Source organism: Mustela lutreola, chromosome 2 (genome assembly GCF_030435805.1).
Source record: "Mustela lutreola isolate mMusLut2 chromosome 2, mMusLut2.pri, whole genome shotgun sequence".
In the NCBI taxonomy this organism is placed as follows: domain Eukaryota; kingdom Metazoa; phylum Chordata; class Mammalia; order Carnivora; family Mustelidae; genus Mustela; species Mustela lutreola.
The window spans coordinates 2,829,742-2,852,401 of NC_081291.1; the positions used below are offsets into that span (position 1 = coordinate 2,829,742).

At 62.4% G+C, this 22,660-nt stretch overlaps 2 protein-coding genes across 3 annotated transcripts in view; one reads left to right on the forward strand and one right to left on the reverse strand.

Annotated features, from left to right (window-relative positions):
- The window catches only part of ZBTB7A (zinc finger and BTB domain containing 7A), a 19,792-nt gene extending 14,050 nt beyond the window's left edge, over positions 1 to 5,742 (reverse strand). The window contains exon 1 of one of the 2 annotated variants that reach the window (XM_059159481.1): positions 5,568 to 5,742. The gene's annotated coding sequence lies outside the window, so the exon portion shown is untranslated. Of the gene's footprint in view, positions 1 to 4,316; positions 4,607 to 5,567 lie in introns of those variants that run through there. The other variant, XM_059159480.1, reaches the window with a different exon arrangement.
- LOC131823070 (basic proline-rich protein-like) lies at positions 3,230 to 21,897 on the forward strand. The gene is made up of 8 exons (XM_059159060.1): positions 3,230 to 3,239; positions 3,408 to 3,598; positions 4,256 to 5,745; positions 14,436 to 14,542; positions 19,247 to 19,337; positions 20,882 to 20,939; positions 21,252 to 21,363; positions 21,722 to 21,897. Exons 1-8 carry the CDS (start codon positions 3,230 to 3,232, stop codon positions 21,895 to 21,897), a joined length of 2,235 nt encoding a protein of 744 aa, XP_059015043.1.
- Positions 21,898 to 22,660: the final 763 nt, after the last annotated feature.

Sequence of the window (22,660 nt, forward strand, 5' to 3'; positions counted from 1 at the left end):
GGAGTGTGTGGGGGCGGGCCCAGGGGAAGCCAGGGGAGAGGAGCTGTCACCTGGAGGGGAAAACCAGGCCCAGGCCCAGAGAGGGTGGGTGGCCCGTCCAAGGTCACACAGCAAGTCTGGTGCCCAGGTGCAGCTGCCAGGCCCACACCCAGCCACCCCCGCCCCCTCCCAGGCCAGCGGCCTGTGTTGCAAGGTTGGTCCCAACGGGTAACCCCGCCCTGACCTGGTGCCAATCCCTGCCTGGCCCGGTCCCCGGCCTGGGGTTTAATGGGACAGGAATGCAGCGTCCCGATTAGGGAGTGGGGGGCACCAAGGGCTTGGCGTGGCTGCCGGGCTCCTAGCCTGCCTGTCCTCAGAGGCCTCCCTCCAGGCCAGACACCAGCAAACAGGCCCTCGGCCATTTTATGTGTCCATTATTGCCCTAAATGGGGAGGGGCTTCCTGCCCAGGCCTTAAAGGGCCAGAGGCAGGAAGGCTGCGGGCCCAGTGGGAAGTGCAGGGGGGGAAGGGTGACAAGGAGGTCATGGGGATCCCATCTGACCCCCAACTTATGGGTGGGGCTGAGGCTCACCCTATTCCCACGCTCTTGAGCGCTGTCACAGGTCAGGAAGTGACAGCCCTGACACCAGTACCGGGTTCCAAAAGGAAGCCCCAGGAAGAGAGAGGCCGTTCATGGTATTAGAAGGAACGAGCTGCCTATCACCTGGGGTAAGTAAAGCTAAGCCTCACAAAATCCCATCTCTGCCTACTCCACCCCTGCTCAGGCTGCACCTGCTTGTACAAAACGCCGGGAAGAGGCCTGGGGAGCCTCTAGGAGCCAGACTCCTCTGTACCTCCAGCCTCTTCCTCCCTCCCCGGAGGCCTGCTTGTTACCAGGAGGTGCCTGCACCAGTCCCACCCCCGCCCCCAGCCTGGGCAGGCGGAGGGCTCAGCCTCCAAGCCCCAAAGGGGAGCTCGGCCTATCGGCGCCTACTGGGGGGCCCTAGTGTCCCGTGCCCACAAAGCCGCCAAGTTCCCTCCCATCAAACACATCCTGATGGGAGGTGGGACCGGGCCTTGTTTTCCAGTTAAACCAGAAAGGCGTGGGTGGGGACACTTCCACTGAGTGGCCGTTCACAGCCTGCTGGGGGGACAGATGGAGGGGCCGGTCCTTTGGCCACACTCCTCACAAGCGCCGGATTCTCCGCGGGTATCTTTCGCGCTTTGGTACTCCGGACTCAGGCCTCGGGCCCCAAGGGCAGGAGCTGCTCCTCCACAGCTTCGGGGGTGGGGGGCCTGATCTCGATTATCTTGACATCAAGCATCACAGGGTCTGTAATCACTGACCCACTTTACAGGTCAGGAAACTGAGGCTCAAGAGAGGGGAAGGGACTTGCCCAGGGTCACAGGACAGAGCTGACTTTGAGCTCTGCACTGTCTAACTGGTCCTGCCAGGGCTCCTTCCCCCGCTCCTCCACGCTGCCCCCGGGGCACCAGCAAGGGACTAAATCCCCCTCCCCTGGGGGCCTTGGGGCTGAGGACAGCTTATTCTCACGCCCCCTCAGCACTGCCTTGTGATAGCCCAGGAGAGGGATAGGTTTGCCTGAGGTCACACAGGGAGCCTGGGGCAGGCCTGGAGTCCGGAGCCCTGGTCCTCAGGAGAAGGATGCAGGAGGGGTTCTCCCAGGCCTTGACGCTCCCTGGGAAACACTGACCAAACCCTCAGGCCCAGAGACTCGGGCTGACGGCAAGACTGAGGTGGACAGAGGGGTAGTGACCTCCCCAGGCAGACCTTGGGTGGGGCAAGGGGTAGGCTGGGACTGGGCCACCCTGGCCCCCACCCAAGCCTGTTCCTCTGGTCCCCACCGCCCAGGGCTGTGGCAGGGCGGTTTATGGCCCATCAGGTGCCTGGAGCACAAGGTGACAGGTGGGGGCTGCCGCACGTCTCAAGGGGTTGTGCTGGCGACACACTCCAGCAGAATCCAGGTGGTGCCCCGAACTGACCTAGGGGCTCCCTCAATGGGGGGAGGGAAGGAGCGAGAACACAGGCAGACCTGCAGCCACCAACCGCAGAATACCCCGTAACACCACTTTACGAGGGGGGACATCCAGACTCCAACAGGCTGAGGGGCTTGTCCGACGTCACAGAGCAGCCGGTAGGGCGTCATTCGAAACCCCCGCAGACCTGGGCCAGCTCTGCTGCAGAGCAGCCGGCCCCGAGACTCGGCTTTTTCGAGGTGACCTCAGTCATCTTGGGTATAATGGGTCATAAAACCCAGAGCCCTGCCCGTCTTCAGGGGCCAAGGTGCCAAGGTGCGGGACTGTGGCTCCAAGGGGGTGGGAAAGGCCTCAGCAAGTCGTAAAAGGGCCGGCCAGAAAAGACTGGGACATGAGAGGCCAGGGGTTTGTGCTGTGTGACCTTGGGCACCTCGCTGGCCCTCTCTGAGTCTCACTGTCCTCTTTGTGCAAAGGGAAGGGGTTCGAGAGCCCCAGGAAAGCTCCAGTTGGCCTCCAGACCCCTGCTCTCAACTCCCAGGCTCTCTGGAAGACAGGGGTGTGGGCGCCCCTCCGCTGAAAGGAAGGAAGATTGGGCCTCATCCTGAGCTGGGAGGCAGGACCACAGGGGACAGACCCTGCTCCAGTGAGGTGACCTTGGGCTGCTCTCCGCTTGCCCCTGAGCCCTGGTCCCCAACCGCCTCACCACGACACAGGCTCCCACAGGCTCCCAAGGCTGCTGTAAGCCCCCTCGTCAGGGTCTTCTCCCTGCCTTGGCTTCCTCCGAAGGCAACAGTGGCCGGGGTTGGGGTGTGTGGGGGGGGGTTGCCAGCCTGAAGCAGCCGTAGGTTGGAGGGCCCCGAGGAAGAGAAAGCAAGGAAAAAAGCAAACACAGGTGCTTGCTCCTGCCTCGGGAGCCTGCCCTGCTGGACAGAAGCTGAGCTCTGCGGGGCCTCGGTATCCCACACGCAGAAAAGGGCACACCAGCTCCCCACCGCAGCCCTAACACTGCTTCTCCCGGGCCCGCTAGCGTGGAGAGTTTCGTGGCTCCCGGCCCGGGCCAGGGTGCTGACTGGCCACCACGCAGCCAATCAGAGCTAAATAATAAATACCCCCCCAAAGTGACCCACGAATTAAAATTTCAGTGTCCCGGTTGGCTCCTCTTTCCTTCATTAGGCATGCGGATCCCAGGGCTTCGCTCTCCCCGTCACTGGCTCCTGCCCCCCCTTCTCCCCTAGGCTCCCGTCGCCACAGCGATGGCTGGCGGTAAACAGAGCCCCGAGCCCAGCCGACAAGTGCCAGGCCCGGTGTGCTCCAGGGGCCCCACTGGGGGGTGGCCCTGGGGGAAATGCCCCCTGCCTGGAGCCCTCGGCCGGCAGCAGGAGGGCCCAGCCTGGACTCCCCGACCTCTCCCAATACCAGCTCTGCCAATAGGAAGTGATCTGCGGGTCGTGCGGAGGGCCCCCCCAGTGAGGGAGCGGCACACTCAGGGTTACGCCCTGGCCCTGTTGGGGGGGGCGCTGACATGGAATCCCGGATGCCCTCTCCAGCCAGCCCTGCTCCCAGAGGCAGCTGGCAGTGAGGAGGGGGGAGTAAACCAAGCCTGCTACCCATGGGTGAACCAGGTGGGCACAGCAGGGAAGGGGCACCAACACCTCTCTCACTTCCGCCGCCTGGCTAGGGGGAGAGAGAGAGAGAGGGAGAGAGAGGCTAGTTGTCGACCTCCCCCTGCCGCTCACTCCACTGCTGGCTGCATTTCCCAAACATTTAGTGGGCGCCCACTAGGTGCCCCGGCCTGGTTGGACAGCAGTCTCTTGCTGCGGTCCACGGGGCTCCCCCGCAGCCAGCCAGCGCGGGCAGTGCCTCCCAGAACCCGCAAAGGCCTGTGCCTGAGGGTGCACCTTCCCCAGCGCTCAGCTCAGGCCCCAGCCTGGTTCCCAGGCCTTGGGCCGGGGGAGGGAGCGGGTTCCCAAGCCAGGGAGGGAGGAAGAGCGAGGGAGGGGGCCGGATCCCACCAGCTCACCCCCTCCCCTGCCGGTGCTCAGCGTTCGCACGTGGTGGTGGCGTCAAGGGGAAGGAGGGGGTCCGGGCCAGAGGAGACGGGGTCACGCGCTTTGGGGGCGCGGGCGGGGGAACAGGGGTGCTCTCCGCCCCCTCCTCGGGGGCCGGAGCCGCGCGGCCGCGCGCGGGCGGGGCAAGGGGCCAGGCCGGTCCCCCCACCCAAGGCTGAGTCAGGCCCAGGCGGGGGCAGGAAGCGGCCCCCTCCCCCGCCCCGGCCGCAGCGCGCGGACCCCGCCCCGGCCCGCGGGCCCCCGCCGCGCCGCCCGCGCGGGGGGCTCCTACCTCCTTCCCGGGGCAGCGGCGAGGGGGCCCGGCCCCGGCGGCGGCGGTGGCGGCGGCTGCGGCTGGGCTGGCTCCCTCCGAGGGGCCGGGAGGCGGCAGTGAGCCTGGCCCCGCGCCACCCCCCGCCGCCGGCGGCCAATCCCCACCCGGGCTGGGGGGAGGGCGATGCAAATTACCCCGGATCTGGGTCCGCCCGCCCGCCTCCCCCACGCCCGAGCCCGGCCTGCACTAGGCCGCGCATCCCCGGGCTCGCTTGCGCCGCGCGGCCGCTCGGGCCGCCGCCCTCCCCGGGGAGCGCCGGGTGGGTGACCCCCCCCGGGGCGGGGGGCCGAGGGGAGGGGGGCTGGGGACGGTTACACAACCAGGCTGGGAGGGGCCCCGGGGCGGGGAGGGGGCCGGCCCGCGGGCCGCGCAGCCGGAAGCCGGGTACCGCCACCGGCCCCCGGCGAGGGGAGCCCGGCTTCAGGCCCCGCCCCCAGGCCGCCTCGGCCCGCCCCCGCGCCGCGCCGCGCGATCGGCCCGCGCCCATTGGTTCGCCGGCCCGCCGCTCACCGCCCCTCCTCCGCACCGCCCCTACCCGCGGACCGCGGCGGGCCGCCGGCGCGAGGCACCCTGGGACGTGTAGTCCGAGCCGCCTGCCACCTGCCAGCCGCAAGCGGCGTGGGGACTACGACGTCCAGAAGTCCCCGCGGCCGCTCCCGCCCACCGGGACACTCCACCCCTTCCCCCTCCTTTGCAAAGCCCCCCTCCCTGTTTTTTCAGCCCCCTCCCCCCCATCCCCCATGGAGCTCAACCCTGGCCAACTCCAACGTATGCACGCAGCACCGAATAGGCCCCCGGGGGGGCGAGAGCACCCCCAGTACCTAGCTGCAAACTTAGCACGCGACGCGCCCCCCTATCTCCCCACGCCGGTTTCCCCCACCCTCAATGCGGCCCCGCTTCCCCTCCCCCGCTCTCCGCGCGCCTGGGATCCCCGAAAAGCCATGCACTCGCGGGGGGGGGGCCCGCTGGGGCACAAGTCCATGCACTTGGCCCCCAATTCCCCTTCCCGGGCGGCGACCCCTCCCCGCGCTCGGGATCCAGGGTGCCTTCAGCCTCGGGGCAGCTGCCAACCACCCCCTCCTCTGAAACTTGCGGAGCGTCCCCGGCTCCGCGATCTCCCGTTCCCGGGAGGGCAGAGGTGGGCGCAGCGCCCCCGGCCCGTCCCCGCCCTGCACCCCGTGCGGGGGGTCGCGCCGGGCGCTGACTTACCTCGCGCGGCCGGGCCGGGGCCGGGCCGGGCCGGGGCGCGAGGGGCCGGGGCCCGGAGTTGGGACTGGGCTCCTCGGCCGCTCGCCTCCGGGGTCCGCGTCTCTCGCTCTCCGCCTCTCGCGCTCTCCCCTCGTCGCTCCCTCGCTCCGGCGGCGGCGGCGGCGTCACTGCCCCTACAGTAACTGTACAGTACAGCCAAAGCCCCGTATGATGCTCGCGACTCCCTTCCTGGTTTCTCCGAGGGCAAGAGGGGTCCTCCCTTGTCTTAAAGGTGCCGCAGCCGCCGGCCCCCCCCCACGCCCAGCCCGCCCCCCCCCACCCCGGCCTCGGAGGCCAGAACAGGCTCGGCAGGTCCCCTCTTGCCACGTCTCTGCCCTCCCGTGGGGCTTCGCCTGCTGCGCCGGGGAGACCGGGCTGTTATTAGGTTTTGTCAAGTTGGGGGGGGGGTCCAGCCCGCCCCCGGCGCGCCCCCCCTCCTCTGACCTCTCCGCCCCGCTGCGCGGCGCCGTGCCAGCTTGCCAGCTTATCTGGCCCCAGAGCTCCCCGGGGCGCGGGGGGAGCGGGCCCCCCGGGGTGGAGGGGGGGTGGGGGCCTCCAGATAAACAGGCCCCCAGCCTCTGCGCAGAGGCGGGCGCGGGGGGGGCGCGGGCTTTGCCCCCGACGCCCGGGGCGTGGCAGGATGGCAGCGGGGGCGGGGAGGGCTGTGCGCACTGCGAGGACCGACGCGGGCGTGGGTCGCGGCGGCCCGGGCTGCTGGGGGTGGGTGGGGGCGCGAGGGAGTGGGGTCCCCGGGCCCGGCGCCGGCCCTCCCGGGGCCTCAGTTTGCCCAGACGCAGAAGGGAGCCGGGGGCGGGCTTTCGAATGACTGCTTGGGTCCGCTGGGCTCCTGGGTCCCTAAATGAAGCAGCCAACCTGCCTGCCCGCGATTATATAAAAGAGTCGCCTCCGCCCGCTGCGCCAGGGGCGTAGCGGGGGAAGGGGTTGGCGAGGGGCGGGCTGGGCGGTTGTTTTCCCGGCTTTCCGAGTTCCCCCACCCAACTGCGGGCGGCCGGGCTGGACGGGGCCCGGGCCCCGGACGTCTGGGTCCTGCGGGCCGCTCGCGCCAGGGTCTGCGTGGCTCCGGAGAGGCAGCGATGGGGAGTGGGGAGGCGTTGGCTTAACCCAACTTTTTTTCCCTGTCCATTTCTCCCACTTCCTCCCCGGTCGTGGGAGAGGTCCGGCGGGGGACGGGGGAGGGGGAGGAGGGGACGAGCGGTGAGAACAGCCTGACCCGGCCCGGCCGGCTGCCCGCTGCACACAGTAGGCGCCTGGGGAGGGCTGGCGGGCGCGGTCCGCCGCGTGGGGGGCTCGGGGCCGCAGGTTTCCCTTCCTCCTTCCCTTGCACGGAGAGGGCCGGCACCTGCTTGATAGCTGCCTTTTCCAGAGGGCTTCTCGAGTGGCTGGCTCTGTCCGGGGTCCTGTTTACCTCCATTCTAACATCTAATCGCATTATACTCATTTATTGCTATTATCATTACCACATTACCTTCCAGGCAGGAAACTTGCGCTACCATGGGTAAGGCGAAGTCAGTCTGTCCTTCTCTGACTTCAAAGCTTCCCACCGCCCCGTGTACTTTATTACTTCTACGCACAACATATTAAAGGCGCCTTTCAACACCCAAACGGGTTGACTCGGCTTTTGTAATAATAATTTGGCTTTAAGGGGAAACCCGGGAGGCCCCCAGAGGGGAAGTGACAGCCCCAGGACTTGCTGCCTGAAACCAGCCCCTAGTAGGTGGGAAAGGACTGGGCGAAGGGCCACGTGGGTCCCGGCTGAGGGTGGAACCCAGGGACTTCGCTCTAACGACCCTGCCTGGGACATAAGCCCTTCTTCCTTCCTTAAACCACCCTGCCATCAGCCTCGGGATTAGAAGGGCCAAGCAGAAAGACAATTTGCAGGTCTCAGGGTTGGGTCTGGTCTCCAGCAGATAACTAGCTCGGTCCTTATTCCCCGGTGGTCTCACCGCCCCTCACCCCAAGCTCCACCCACTCGGCCAGTACAGGGGTGACTCTGTTTTTCCCTCCTGCGCCACCTAACCTCGAATATCCGGCACCCTTGCTCTACGGTTGATAACCTGATTCGGAATGGGAAGGGAATGCATATAGAAGGTTGGCGTTGGATCTTATTCTCCACACGCCCTGAAAAGAGGCAGGAGTTATATAATTTCCATCTTCCATATGAGCAAACTGAGGCCAGAGGGGGAACCCCAGTCTAAAGCTAATAGCCTTATAAAAGACTGTTACTGGGTGACCTTGTGCAGGTCTCCTTCTGACTGTTACTGTGTGACCCTGCCCAGACTACTTAACCTCTCTGATCCTCAGAGTCCTTTCCAGAGGATAATGATAGAGACTTCCTAGGGTTCTAACAAGGGAGACACAGGATGGTACCTGTAACTTTTTTTTTTTTTTAAGATTTTATTTGAGAGAAAGAGACAGAGACAGTGAGAGAGAGAGCACGAACCAGAAGGAGCGGGAGAAGCAGGCTCCCCACTGAGCAGAGAGCCAAATATGGGACTCAGTCCCAGGACCCTGAGATCATGACCTAAGCTGAAGGCAGAAACTCAACCGACCGAGTCCCCCAGGCACCCTACATGTGACATTCTTAAACAGCACAAGAGGGCAGGGCAGGAGAGAAGTGTTCCATACGAGAGAGATGTTACTCTATCGATGTTACTACTACCGTTTGGGCCATACCCCAGCTCCCGTTCCTGGCAGGGCAGTGATGAAACCCACATTTCTAAGATGACGAGTTCACACACACACTCGATGCATTTTTTACTTCATCGACAGACCCCCATAAGGTGCTCACCGAAAAGGTTCTCGGGGTGTGTCTAGACCAGCTTTATCTCAGCAATAAAACGACACGAAAATCAACAAATGCTTGGCACTTGCTTCAGAACAAATTTGTTCCGGGATAGGTAGGAACATCGGCTCTGGATTTCTGAATTTCACCTTTGAATGCAACAGGATGATGGTGCAGAGACCCAGAGAAGGCAAGTAATCTGACAAAGACACACAGCAAGTGGATGGATGGACTTGAATTCGAAGTATGTTGGCCAGGCTGCCAACCGATATATTTTGAGCAGCTAATCCTTGTCACCATAAGCAGGGGTTGCAGAAGGGGATGGGGACTGGGGTTAGAGACCCTGTGTTTACTCTCTTTGATCTTTTGAATTTTGCATCATGATTTTTTTTTTAAAGTCATCTCTATGCCCAACATGGGGCTTGAACTCAGAACCGTGAGATCGAAAGTTACACACTCTCCTGACTGAGCCGGCCAGGTGCCCCGACGCACATATTGTTTATAATGAAATTTAAAATAAAGTCACATTTCTTGACTTCTGCGCTTCAGAGAATGCCATCAAGAAAGTGAAAGAAAAACCCACGGAAGGGGAGAGCATATTTGCGAATCATAGCTATGGTCAGGGTCTGCTGCTCAGAATAGGTGAAGAAACCTTAAACCTACCCATAAAGACAAAATAACCAATTGTTTTAAATGAGAAAAAGATTTTAATAGACATCTCTCCAAAAAAGATCTACCAAAAAGAAAAAAAGATACACACAAAAAAGTTGCCCAACATTGCTAGTCATTAGGGAAATGCAAATCAAAACCACGATGAGACACCACCTCACCCCTGCTGGTGTGGGCTGAGTTAAAAAGGCAGACGACAGCAAGTGTTGGTGGGTATGGGGAGAGACAGGAGCTCTCCTGTCCCCGCAGGGGGAGTCCACGATGTTGCAGCTGCCGTGACCGGCCGGCACTTAATCCCAAAGTGAAACAGAAGTTAACTTCCCCAAGTTAAACCTCTAGCCCGGCAAGGCGTGTGCCCAAGACAAATAGCATCTGGTCCACAGCGAAACGTGCAGAGGCAAACCCACAGCAGCATTATTCCTAAGAGCCACAAATGAAAACCAGTCCTAATGTCCATCCATTGATGGATAAATGCATCCAGTGCGTCCGTCCACACTGGGGAGTATCAGCGGGGAGCAGGGCGAGGCCCCCACGCGCCGCCTCTGGACAGACCCAAGCCCACGACCCGCAGGGAGGGAACCAGATACAGAAGGCCCCACGGGGTGTGAGTCCACGCGTGTGACACGCCCAGACCAGGCTCCTCCATGGATGGGAAGGGGCTCATGGGGCAGTGTGTGGGGGTGATTGCTAATGGGCACACGTTTCCTTTAGGGGTGACAAAAATGTTCCAAGATTAGATCGTGGTGATGGTTGTACAACTTTTGAGTACACGGAAAACCACTGAATCATAAACTTTAAAGAGTGGATGTTTTGGTACGTGGATGACATAAATTTTTAAAAAGCAAAGCAACACCCGTATTCACAGCAGCGTTTTCCCCAATAGCTGAAATGTAGACACAACCCAAATGCCCATCAACAAATGGACAAGGGGCACCTGGGTAGCTCGGTTGGTTAGGCGTCTGCCTCCGGCTCAGGTCACGATCTCAGGTTCCTGAGATCGAGCCCCCAGTCGGGCTCTCTGCTCAGCGAGGGTCAGCTTCCCCCTCTCCCTCTGCCTCTGTGCGCGCGCTCTCTCTCTCTCAAATTAATAAATAAAAATCTTTAAAAAAACACACGAATGAAGAAACACAATTAGGCCTCATTCATACACTGGAATATTACTCGGCCTGAAAAAGGAAGGGACCCTGACCCCTGCCATGGTGTGGAGGGACCCCGAGGACACGGGGCTCAGCGAAAGCAGCCAGGACCAGGAAGACCCCTCCCACAGGACCCCACTCCCAGGAGGGCCCCAGAGGAGTCCTGTCTGCACAGACAGAGAGGAGAGGGTGGGAGCTGGGCCTGGGGCAGAGGGTGGGAAATCCGTGCTTCGTGGGGACAGAGTCTCTGTGTGGGGGGATGGAAGGTTCTGGAGACAGAAGGTGGGCATGGTGGCATGAGAACATGAATGTGCTTAATGCCATGGACTTATACAGGTAAAAATGGTTGAAATAGTGAATTTTCTGCCATAGATAGATTATCACAATAAAAAAGTAAAAAGAAAAAGAAGTGTCCCTGTAGGAGGCTATGAGGGTGACCATGTTCGATCTGGTTCCAAAGTCTGGGAACTTGTGTGGTCCCTGCTGGATGGCACATTCCGTTAGTATCTATGTGGGGTTATTGAGGAATAAAATTTTTTTCTTCCAAAAAATTAAAATTAAAGGGGCATCTGGGTGGCTCAGTCGTTAAGCATCTGCCTTCGGCTCAGGTCATGATTCCAGGGTCCTGGGATCAAGCCCCGCATCGGGCTCCCTGCTCCGAGGGAAGCCTGCTTCTCCCGCTCCCACTCCCCCTGCTTGTGTTCCCTCGCTTGTTGTCTCTCTGTCAAATAAATCAATAAAATATTTTTTAAAAATTAACATTAAAAAATGGAAAGGTGCCCCAAAATGGTGTGAGGGGAAAGCGTTAGCACTATTTTAAGCAGATGATGGTCCGCCCTCGTGCTCCCTTTGTCCGACCCCTGGGCAGAGCACGGAGCTGCCCGCTGGGGGCCTAGCGTGGGCCTCCGGGGAGCACAGACGGAAACAGCGGTGGCAGAACGAAGAATGGGTCTACTTTGAAGGTCAAGTTGAGAAGATCGGAGGCTGCATTGGATGTCGGGGTGGGGGGCGGGGGATGGGAGGCAACCCAGAACCCCAAGGGCTTCTGGGTTGCACGGGGCGTGCGGTGGGCCGGGGCACATGGGTTTGGGAAGACAGCGAGCGCGTGGTGTGAGCCGTGACTCCGTTTTTCCTCTTCACGATGGAGACGTGTCCATCGGGGGGTCCAGAGGCAGTGGATGAATCAGGAGTGTTGAGGAGAGAGGGTGGGCTTGGTGCTAGGGGCAGGAGGGGGGTTGGTCTTCCCCTGCTCGAAGGCTGAGTGGCACCCCCTAAGGGGGCATGGACAGAGAGGGCGTCCCTAGGCACCCCGATGCCAGAGTCCAGCAAAGGGGGGCAGAGGAGGAGGCCAGCGGGAGACTAGAAGCGGGTCCGATCCCAGCCAGCAGTTTCCGGGGACCAGGCCTGGCCACTCACTGCCTAATCCCCGGGGCTCAGGGTACGGTTCTGCCGAGCGAGCCGTGCCGCTAAACCCTTGCCTGAAGAATGAGCAGTTGTCTTTAAACACGCAGACGACAAAAACGGCAAGCGTCAGGAACCCTCCCGCAATCGCCGAGGACAAGTCACTGCCAAGGGGACGTCTTCACTGGCTTCTTAGATCAAAGCATAGAAGGAGACCGGCGGAGGGGACCCCGGACGGAGGGGACCCCGGACGCCAGCAAGGTCAGGAGCCGGACGGTGCCCAGGACGGAGGAAGAGGGTGGGGAGCGCAGCAAACAGAATGGGGTACACGTGGCCTGTTCCTGGACCCACCTCTGGGTGTGTGTGTGTGGTTGTGTGCGCACGCGCGTGCGCGAGCGTTTATTTTTACTCTTGATCTCAATTATATATAAATAATATATAGACGATCATTTTTTTAAAAGGCTCATGATCTCTTTCTTCCATCTTCAGAACCAGCAGCGTGATGTTCTTCCAAGATCTCTCTGACCCTCCCCGCCTCCTCTTGGAATGGACCCCATAAAATATATCAGCCGCTTTCTTAGGGCTGCCGTGATGGGCTCCCCGGACCCGGTAGCCCGGATCTCAGTTCTGGGGGCCGGAAGTCCCACGTCAAGGTGTTGGTGGGGCCGCGCTCCCTCCCAAGCCTCCGCGTCCTGACCTCTCTCTCCTGGCTTCCAGGAACCACGTAGTCCTGGATGGCTTCCCTGCGCCGTCCCTCCGTGTGGGTCTGCCTGTCCGTGTCCAGATGTCCCCTTCTTATAAAGCCAGCAGTCCTGTTGGATTAGGGGGCCCACCTTCCTCCAGCATCACCTCGCGGTAACGAATCAGATCGTCTTCCATAACCGTCTCTCCAGAGAAGGTCACATTCTAGGGTCCCGGATGGAGGTTGGGACTTGAACGTGACGTGGTGGGTATGTATGCGTGCGCGTGTCCCCAGGTGAACACATCTACCTATCCGGCCAGCCATCTGACTGTCACCTGTCAGTTTTACCAGTGACTTGAGCGAGGTGTTGAAGGTGAGCTTATTGGCCGTTTGGGAGTCACGTTTGGGGGAACAGAGCGATGTCTGAATTCGAGGTAGACCACACACTAAAAACCACCCGCGTGAACACCAAGTTTCCTGGAAGGGCCGTAAAGATTCCACGCAGGCTCTCAAAAGCCCGCTCGCTGCGTGGGGATGGGGGTCCAGTCTGGGAGGAGGAGAACATTCTGGAGAAGGGCCAAGCCCCAGCATGACACTGTTGAAGGCCACTAACCTGCACACCCAGAAAGGGTTAAAATGGTAATAGCTGTGCAATGTATCATTTACTGGGCCAGGTGCCCCAAGGACACTATTTTTTTAATTCACCTTCTAGAGGCATCTGGATGGGTCCGGAGGTTAAAGCCTCTGCCTTGGGCTCAGGTCATGATCTCAGGGTCCTGGGATCAAGCCCTGCATCGGGCTCTCTGCTCAGCGGGGAGTCTGCTTCCCCCTCTCTCTCTGCCTGCCTCTCTGCCTGCGTGTGATCTCTGTCTGTCAAATAAATGAATAAAATCTTTAAAAAAATGTATCTAAAGGAAATATTTTGGGTTGTGCTTTAAGACATAGCTGCAACTGAGCATTGTTTATAGAAGCAAAATACGGGGAGATGATGCAAATGTCCTGTGGCAGGAGCTTCGGGCAGTGAGACATGCAGGGGGGATATTCAGGATGTTTGACCCACTGATAAAACCGGAGCACTGAGCGGACAAGTACCCGAGGGAGGGATGTCAGACCAGCCCTTGGTCCCCTCTGAGCCTCCGCCTACTGTCTTGCACATTTCATGGGGCTCTCTAGTCCCTGGCAGGCAGATGTGCGCAACCCCTGGAGAATTTCCCGGAAGCCTTGAGGGGAGCCCTTCCACCAGACTCATCAGGTCCAGCTCCAAAGTGCCAACAGGGCTGCAGAGGCCTAAGTCAGAGACCCCAGAGCAAAGTTCAATTCCTAAAATTATGTTGGTGTTTGCACACCCATGTTTGTAGTTGCCCAAAGGTGCGAGCACCCTGAAGGAATCTGTGCATGGATGGACCCACACGGTGCGGTCTGTCCCCACGCGGGAACACGGTGCAGCCTCAGGAAGGGAGGGACCCTGACCTCTGCCACGACGTGGAGGGACCCCGAGGACAGCGGGCTCCGTGAGAGCAGCCGGACCCAGAAGGACCCATCCCGCAGGACCCCACTCCCAGGAGGGCCCCAGAGGAGTCGCGTCCACACAGAGGAGACCGTGGGAGCCGGAGCTGGGGCAGGGGTAAGGAGTCCGTGCTTCGTGGGGACAGAGTTTCCATGTGGGGGGATGGAAAGTTCTGGAGTTGGAGGGTGGGGGTGACTGCAGTACGGGTGAGCGTGCTTCACGTCGCGGAGCTGTGCACTTACAGACGGTTACGATGGTGACTTATGTGTATCTTACACAATAAAAATATCAAGAGTTCTAATCTTTTTTTTTTTTTTTTTTAAAGACTAAAAAGAAGGAAAGGAAAGAGTATCAGGGCCCAGCCCCACAGAGGCCGGCCTTTTCGGTCTGACAAGTAAGGACATTAGGAAAAAAGAAGGGGCACCTTGCTGCCCACAAGTAGAGACAAGCCCCCGCCCCCCACAGCCCGCCACCCTCAGACTCTGAGTCCCGCTGGGGCCGCAGCGCTGAATTTGTGGGCCGGGACGTGGACGTTGCAGGCCACGGGTGCCCGTGGATCCCGGGATTGTGTGCGGGCACAAGGAAGACGGGCTGCCGCCAGCCCCCCCCCCCCCCCCCCCCCCCCGCCAAGGGTGAAGCCGCCTCCTGCCCGGGCTGCTCCCAGGTCCTCGGGCTTCACCGGCACGCGCTCCGGGCCAGAGCTAACATTTAACCAGCAGCCCAGGGTGGTCAAACCAGGTGTGCAGGTCTGAAGGCGCTACCTGCTCAGCAGATGCAGCTGTCCGAAGCGCCCAGAAGCCTCTCCCTAGGACAGCACCCTGTAGCCTCCTAGCAGACCGGCAGCCCCTGGACCCACGGAGGCTGGGGGTAAGCCTGGCCTCCGTGTGCCTGGGGGGCCAGGGTGCCCCACACAGGCTGTTTAGACTTGGCCCACAAGGTGGAGGAGGGGGGCTTTCCAGGCACCACTGCGGTCCTGACTCTGCAGCTCAGTATTCCTATCTGTGCAATGGGCCTTGCCGCCCGTCACTCCCCGAGGATGCCTCCCACTGGCCCCTCTCTCTGCCTGCGCCCTGGACGCCCCCGCACTCCCAGGCTGGACGAGGACCCTGGGGCCTCTCAGAACCTGGACGGGAGCTCCAAAGCCAGGGGGCTGGCTGGCTGGGAGCGCTATGTCTACCCCTCTCTCCCCGGCCTGGCTTCACGTTGTAAGAATTTGCTGAGGGCTGTCGGTCACATGAGGGAGGCTGATCCCCCCACCCCGGGCTCCCTCCCGGGGCAGAGGCTGCCATCTGGGGACATCAGTGGGGGTGACACTAAGGGTGTTCCTGGCATCGAGGGATTGGGGCAAGGGTGCTGCTAGAGCCCCCATATGCCCAGGACGCCCCCCACACCCCCGCCCAATGATCAGGCCCCAAACGGCCACACTGCCGATGGGGAGAAAGTCTGGCCTGGGTCTAAGGTCAGTCCTGCATGCTGCCGAGCGTGGCTCTAGCTTCTCCCTCTCTGGGCTCTGCAGGGAAGGAAGACTTGCCCCGTGGCCCAGGTCAACCCAGGACTTGAGCCTCCCTCTGCCCCCCCCCCCCCCACTGCCCTGCTGCCCCCAGGCAGCCGTCTCCACTCAGAGCCTCAGAGATGGTCCCGGGGGATCCACTTTGCCTGCGGGACCCCAAAAGGAGCGGGCGGGTCCTGGTCCGGGCCGCAGCCCTGCGGGAGGCCGCGAGCAGAGGAGACCAGGCCGCAGGGCGGGGTCGGGGGCGCCCGGAGAACGCGGCTGCATTTCTGCTCCCGGTTCTTTATTTAAAATCACCGCAGTTGGCGTAGCCACTCCTCCCTCCGGCCTGCGCCTGCCACGTGGGCTGCCGGCAGCCGCCGCTGTCCCCGACCCTCCCTGGGCTGGGCCAGAGGCAGGCGCTTTGGTTTCACTTTCCTGCAGGAGAAGAAAAGAGAGGCAGAGCCAGGACGGAGAGCCACCCGAGGCTCGGTCGGCCGCGGGGTCCGCCGGCAGCCGCCGCCTCCGCCGCAGCCGGGTCCCGGTCGCGGCCTCCGGCAGCCCCCACGCCCCGCCCTCCTCCTGGCCTGGGGATTCTCCTCTCTCCTGGAGTCAAGGTCAAGGGTCAAGGTCAAGTTTGTTACTTGGCTGTGGGCGGGGCCAGCCACCTCCTCCCTCCGAGCTCCTTTTGGCAAGCCCACCCCCCTGAGCCAGGCTGAGAGTCCCTCCGCAGGCTGACGTCAAGGGCAGTCCCACTGCGTTCCCAGTGGGCGCGGGTGGGGCAAGGTGCAGGGCGAGCCGGATGTCGGGTCAGCGGACCTTCCCCGGCAGGGGACCCTTTGGCCCAGAAACCACTAGGAAGGAGGTTCCGTGTGGTGTGAGTCAGGGTCTAGATGTGCGTGTGTCGGTGGGGGACAGGATGGTGTCCCCGAGGCCACCTGCCGTGGCATCTGTCTGGCAAACCCAGGCTGGAAGCCCAGCTGCTCCGCCGGCTTTCTGGCACACCTGCCCCGCTCTGGGACCCGGTGTTTTCATCTGTGAAATGGGTGTGGCCTTGTTCCTTGCCCCAAGTGCTCCCCTAGCCCCAGGGCGGCGGTGGGTGGGGGGTGGTGCGCGTCCCGGCTGCCCTTGTGAAGTGCGGACAGGGGATCCACAGCCTTCCGCGCCTGGCTGAGAGCCACGCCAGGGCAGGACCCGGGGGCCTTTCCCCTCTCTCTCCGCAGCACAGGCTCATGGTCTGAGAAGGACTTGCCAGACAGGACTGGGGAGTCATGCGTGGCCTATGTCAATATCGTGGCGCGGGCAACACAGGCAGCGTGTGTGCCAGTGGGACAGGGTGGCTCGTTGTTTGTAAGAACAGCTTTATTGAGATAATTCACTTATACTCACCCACGTCAAGTGTCTAGTTCACTAGTTGCTAGTACATTCACTCAGCTGTGCAACCACTACCACTACCAATTCTGGAACATTCCATTGCCCCAGCACGAGGCCCTGCCCCATCATCAGTCCCACCCTAGCACCGACCCCCACGAGCCCCCTTCCTGTCCGTGGGGGAGCCTGGTCTGGGCGTGCCACACGCATGGACTCACACCCTGTGTGGCCGTCTGTGTCTGGGTCCCTCCCATCCTGAGCGTTGTGGGCTCGGGGTCTGTCCCCGGGGCAGCGCGCGGCGGGGGGAGGGGGGACGACACACTGTGTGTCTGCTTCTCAGTCGGTGGGCATCTGGCCTGTTTCTACTCTGGGCTCCCCTGAGTCGCGCTGCTGTGAACAAGAGCAGGCGTTAAGGTGCCCATGGCAGGTTCTGGCCAGCGTGTCCACCTGCAGCAAGTGATGCTCGGGGACCCTGTGTTTTGTGGGGTAACAAGCATCACCAAGTGCAGGGAGAGGAGGAGTGCCCGTGGGGGGCTCTGGCACCCAGGCTTTCCAGGTCTCTGCTGGGCTCTGGAACCCCTTCCCAACCCCTTCCCCAGCCCCCGGGGCTCCCCGAAACTCAGGGGCAGCCCTCAGTGCTGGCTGACAGCACAGGGGCCGGGCATGCTGGGAACACAGGTCTGGAAAGTGGTCCCTTCCCTTTAAAGGGGAAGACCCCTGAGCTGCTGTGGGCAGGGAAGGGAGGGGAGAGGCAGGCAGGGGAAGGAGGATGGGGGAGTCGGAGTCACACAGGGAGCCACTTCCTACTCTTCGGTGTGGGGTGAAGACAGGAGACAGCACACCTAGGGCTTCATTCAGGCATCCCTCCGGACCCCCACCCCAGGACCCTGGGCCTGGGCCTTGCCAACGCGCCTCCTGGGTCCTGGGGCTGGGGCCCTGCCCCTCGGTGGACCGGCCAGAAATCCAGCCCAGATCTGCGTGTCACCCATGGGGAACGAGGTCCAGTGTCCCTGTCCCAACCCCTGCTTGCTTTGTAACTGGGACGACCGTCTTTGGGTCGTTGAGCTGTGAGGGTTCTTTATGCACTCTGGACGCCAGACCGGTCTCCCCCTGTGGCTTGTCTCTTGATGGGGCCCTTTCACGCACCCAGGTTTTTGACTTTGGTCAGTCCGAGCGCACCCGTGTTTTTGTCTCCTGTCCTGCTGCAGAGCCCACTGCCAAGTCCAAGAGCACGGAGATGGGAGGGGGGAGAATCCAACCATCAGTGATGCTGAAGGTCCCTGGAAGGTCTGGTGGCCCTTGTGGGCGGAGGGAAGGAGCAGGCTGCCCTGAATTGGGGGGGATGTCTGTCCTGAGCCTGAAGTTTGAGGAGGAGTTGGGGGTGGAGAGGGGAGATGAGAGAAGCTTCCAGAACAGGGAGCAGCAGGTGCACAGACAGGGAGGGAGCAAGAGTGGGAGATGTGCATTTCCCTCGTACCCCTTCCCTTTGTCCCCTCTCTTCCCCGCACCCCATGACCCCTGGGTAGGCCCTGGGTCTGCACCCTGGGTCCTGGGGCCAATGGGCATGGGGGTGATTTGACTGTGTTTAGAAACGCGGGTCCCTGTGAAAAAAAATCCAAGCCTGTTCCTGGAAGGAGATGGGGGTCAGGGCAGAGGGGTGGCCCGTGCCCCCCTGTGTGAGCTTGTATATGAGTGGAGGGGGTGACTGCAGCCACACGGGACGGTTACAGGGGTGAGGGAAGCAGAGGTGGCCTCCCTGAGAAGGCAAATCCTGAGCAGATGCCCACCTATCAGCGAGCAGGAGCTCGGCAGGCGCAGAGGGAACAGAGCGTGCAAAGGCTCAGAGGCAAGCAGAATGGGCCGTGTGCAGGAGAGGACGCCAAGTCAGGTGGGCTTGGTCCTTTGGGGGAGGGGACCCAGGACAGCTTCTCAAGGGCTAGCTTTTACCTCCACAAGAGGCGGGCCCCCCAGCTAGGGTCTCTGTGGCTCTAAGGGCTAGACCCCAGAACAGGCCATGCGGGGGGTCACCATGGGATCTCCAGGCCAAGGCCTCGCCCTGCCCTTTAGGACCCAGCTCTGTGACGTTCTTTGCAATCTGAGGTCTGCTTCCCCGGGGTTCCCCCTTGAACCTGGACATGCGCTCCCGCATCACTGGTGTGGCCCCAAAAGAGGACAGCCACCATCGGGGCTGGACCCCCGTGTGGGGTAATCTGTGCGTCCTGCTCCGTATGAACTCAGCTTCCTAAACCTGTTTGTCTGAGCTTACTGCCTGGCTCGCGGGCGGCAGCTGTCCCTGGCACAAACGACTAGTGTCTTAGCCAGACGCCCAACTGACCTGGCTCCCAGCGCGGCCACCACCCAGTCCTGCACCCAAGGCTGGTGGGGGGTTGCAGCATTAATAGGCTTCTGTTTCCCCTGCTGGCCAACGTCCTGTCCTGTTTCCCACTGTGTCGCCCAAAAGGGTAGGTCAACACCGGGCACAGTGGGGGCGGGGGATGACCCTCTTCTGAGCCCAGGTCCGTTCCCACCACGTCCAGGGGAGCGTGGACTGCTCTGCGGGACGCCCGGCTGATCTCCTCCAGGGCCTGTGCAGGCTGCCCTGCTGGGGACGCCCTCTGCCCGGGACCCTCGGCGGCCCTCCGAGCCCGGGCCTATGCGAGTTCCGCTGCTGGGGTGCGCTCTGCCCGGCCCTCGGGACCCCCCTTCACGGTTCCTGTCGCTTTGCCTTTAGCCTCGAGGGCTCCGTGAGCTGTGTTCAGCCTCCGGCCAGGCTGCGGGCCCCGCCATAGGGCACCAGGGGACAGAAAAGACAGTGACAGAGTCAAGAGAAAGCGTGGCTCGGGCGAGGGCAGGATGACCGGTGTTTGTCCTGGGGGAGGCGGGACCCTCCGGCGTCAGAGAACTGTGCTGCCCCCGTTCCGGGCGGTGGCCAGGGTGGAGGAGAAGGGATTCGGGCTGCCCCAGAGGGTCTGCTCCTCCCGGGGGGAGGGGCAGGCGCCATCTCTGGGCTCCAGGAAGGACCCCCCCTCCTGCTGGCGGGGGCGGGGAGGGAACGGGCCACAGACCCAGGGGGACAGTGATGTGGGTGTCCCAGGGGAAGGGGCAGGGCTGTGGGCCTGAGTCCCTCCCTCACCTGAGGCCCCTGGTTCTCCAAGGGCTGCTCTTCGGCCTCCCTCTGTCCCCTGGGAAGCCCGAGCCGGAAACCCGATACAGCCGGGCGGGCCTCGGTTCACGCCACAGAGGGGCCCAGGCCTCTCCCTCCGGCCCTCCTTCCTCCTCCTCGGTTGCCATGGGGACGGCCGACCAGGTCGGTCCTCGCGCACCTGGCCGGCAGCCCCCGGGCTCACACACCTGGGCGGCGCCGAGCCCCGAGAGGGGCGGCGCCTGGAGGGCCCCCTCCCCACCCCACTCCTGCTTGGACCCTGCGCTCTGGGAAACCCTGTGGCAGTTTCCTCTGACCTCTGTTAACCCGGAGTCCGTGGCCCACAGAGAGAGGCCGACTTCCGCCTCTGACCTGAGGCTTCCTGCCCAGCACACACCTCTGCCCTGAGGGCTGGCTGAGCACCCTGCTCTGGACTCCCCACCTTCCAGAAGGTTCTGGGGACCCTCTGCCCACATCCCTCCTGCTGCACGGGGCCCCCGGCTCCGGCCAGAAGTCCACTGGCTGGGGCACAGAGGCCTCTGCCTCTTGGGGCATTGAACTGGGGTGGGGTTTAGGGCTGGATTGTCCTCCGCGCTGTGGGGGCGGGGCAGCACCCCTGGCCCCACCCTCTCAACGCCAGGAGCTCTCCAGTGTGACTACCACAGAGGTCCCCAGACAGGACCGTGTCCCCTGCGGGGCAAGTCAGCCCCAGGTGAGACCCTGGTTTGGGGGGTCAACCCACCTCCCAAGTCACTGCCTTCCACCGTCATCCAACTGCAGAGGTTCTGGGAGCCACACACATTTAAAGGCGCACACTGGGGGCGTCTGGAGCACGCGGCTCTTGACCTCCCGAGCTCAAGCCCCACGTGGAGCTTAAACACACACACCGAGTTGGGGAGAGGGGGGGACTCACAGATACCAGGGTCACCTGGGCCCTGACCCCTGGGGATTGACTCTGGTGTCTAGTGTGTACAGAGCTCCCCCCGCCCCACCGTGGCCACGGGGAATCCTTCTCTGTGGGGCCAGCCAGGGTGCGGTGGAGGCTGAGTAGCACCCCTGGCCCCGTCCACCGCAGGCCAGGAGCCCCCAGTGTGACCACCACAGATGTCCCGGACATGGCCCTGCGTCCCCAGGTAAGACCCAGTGGATGGACAGCCTGAGCGGACACCCCGAGCGGACACAGAGCGGAGCGCAGCTGGGCCTATGCTGTGTAGTCCTGGCCACACATGGCTCCTGGGCTCCAAGATGTGACCAAGCCGGCCTGAGGGGTGCTGTGAAGGCAAAAAACATGCCAGATTCCAAAGGCTCCGTGGAAGAAGAAACTTTGTAAGAACCTAAAAGACCACACTGCTCATCTCGTGTCGGTTACAAAATAAAAGTGGTAATTTGCTGCTACTGGGGCGAATAAACCTGCCATCAGGTTACGTTCCCCGGTCTTTCCCCAGCCTAGACGTGGCTGCCGGGGCATCAGGCTGGGGCTGGCACGGCGTGCCACGACCTTGCCAGGTCTGCAGGCCTGTGCCCTGCGGAAAGGGGGCGCGGGCCCACACAGGGCGGGTGGGCTTTCCTGGGAGGGCCAGGGGCCCCAGCGGGCCGTCCGGAACTTCTCAGGACTCTGCGGCACAAAGGGTGCCGAAGGGACAGAGCCCGCCCTTGGGGGACGCAGGGAGCAGGAGGAGGCAGGCTGGCGCGGACGGACGAGAACCCGTTCACTGCACAAGACTGCGGAGCTCTGACGTTGTTTGGACAGCGGGCAGAAAGAGGGGGTGCCCGGGTCACGGGTGTGTCTGCAGGGGCCCCCGAACGTGGAGGCGGAGGGCTCCCTTGCGGCTCCCGTACTTGATGGTGTCGCGATTCTTCAAAAAGAGCCAAGAAACCTCAGCGTGGCCGCACAAAACGCTCCCTCTCCCCCAAGGGTCACCTTCTACCCCGACCCCCAGGTCAGGAGACACCAAAACCACCAGCTCCTACAGGACTTCCAAGGAGCCTTGCCCCCTCGCCGAGGAGCCCCCGCCATCAGGTCCGCCGGCGGAGAGCCCGGCGTGTGCGGGAGATGGCAGTGGGGAGGAAGCCCGGGAGGCGCTGGTCTAGGTCCCTGAGGCTCTCGCGAGCCCGGCTTCCCAGGAGCCTGGTCTGGGGCAGACATGGAAGAGAAGGACCCACTTCTCTGCAGTCCGGCCCTGTGGCAGCGCAGAGCGGAAGCCTTGGGGCGGCACCCAGACCTTCCTGGGGTCTTGAGCTGGAGACATCCTGCTTTGGAATCGGCCTCCCCACGGATTCCCAATCCTCCCCGAGCCCTCAGGACCCAGCCACCATGGTCTCTTACCCCTTGAAAATGGCAGCCGGTCACTGGAGGCTCAGCGGCTGCGGCTAGGCATGGGTGGGACAGGCCCCAAGATGTGGCCGATCCTGGTGGCCCGCGCTGGACCCCACCGCCCAGATGCTGACCCACCTTCCCGGCCCCACAGAGGGACAGCGGCAGACTTCCAGGATCTTCTTTATTCTCCTCTCAACCAGGAGAGACTTTGGGGACTAGCAGTGGTGGAAACCTGGGAAGCTGGCGCAAGGAGCCAGCAACTTGTCTCTTCTTTGGTGTCCGCAGGAAAGAAGGCAGGAGACTAGAAGGGCCGCCTCCAGAAACACAGGGCTGGCCGCTGGCCATGCCCCGCAGAGCAACTGGGCCCCGTGACCTGCCACGGCGTCCAGGGGGTGGCTTCCCCGTCTTCAGAGGTGGCCCTGCTTTCCAGCCGCAGTGGCTCAGCCCTGGGTCCTGGGCCATGTGCACAACGCGACGGACAGAGAACCAGGACCACCACACCCTCACTGTTTCCCTGCCCGGCCACTGTGGCTGACC

Coding starts and splice junctions, on each gene's coding strand:
- LOC131823070 (XM_059159060.1), top strand. Junction 3,599..4,255: donor GCTACCCATGGGTGAACCAG/GTGGGCACAGCA, acceptor CCCCGGCCGCAG/CGCGCGGACCCCGCCCCGGC. Junction 21,364..21,721: donor CGCGGGCCCACACAGGGCGG/GTGGGCTTTCCT, acceptor CTCTCCCCCAAG/GGTCACCTTCTACCCCGACC.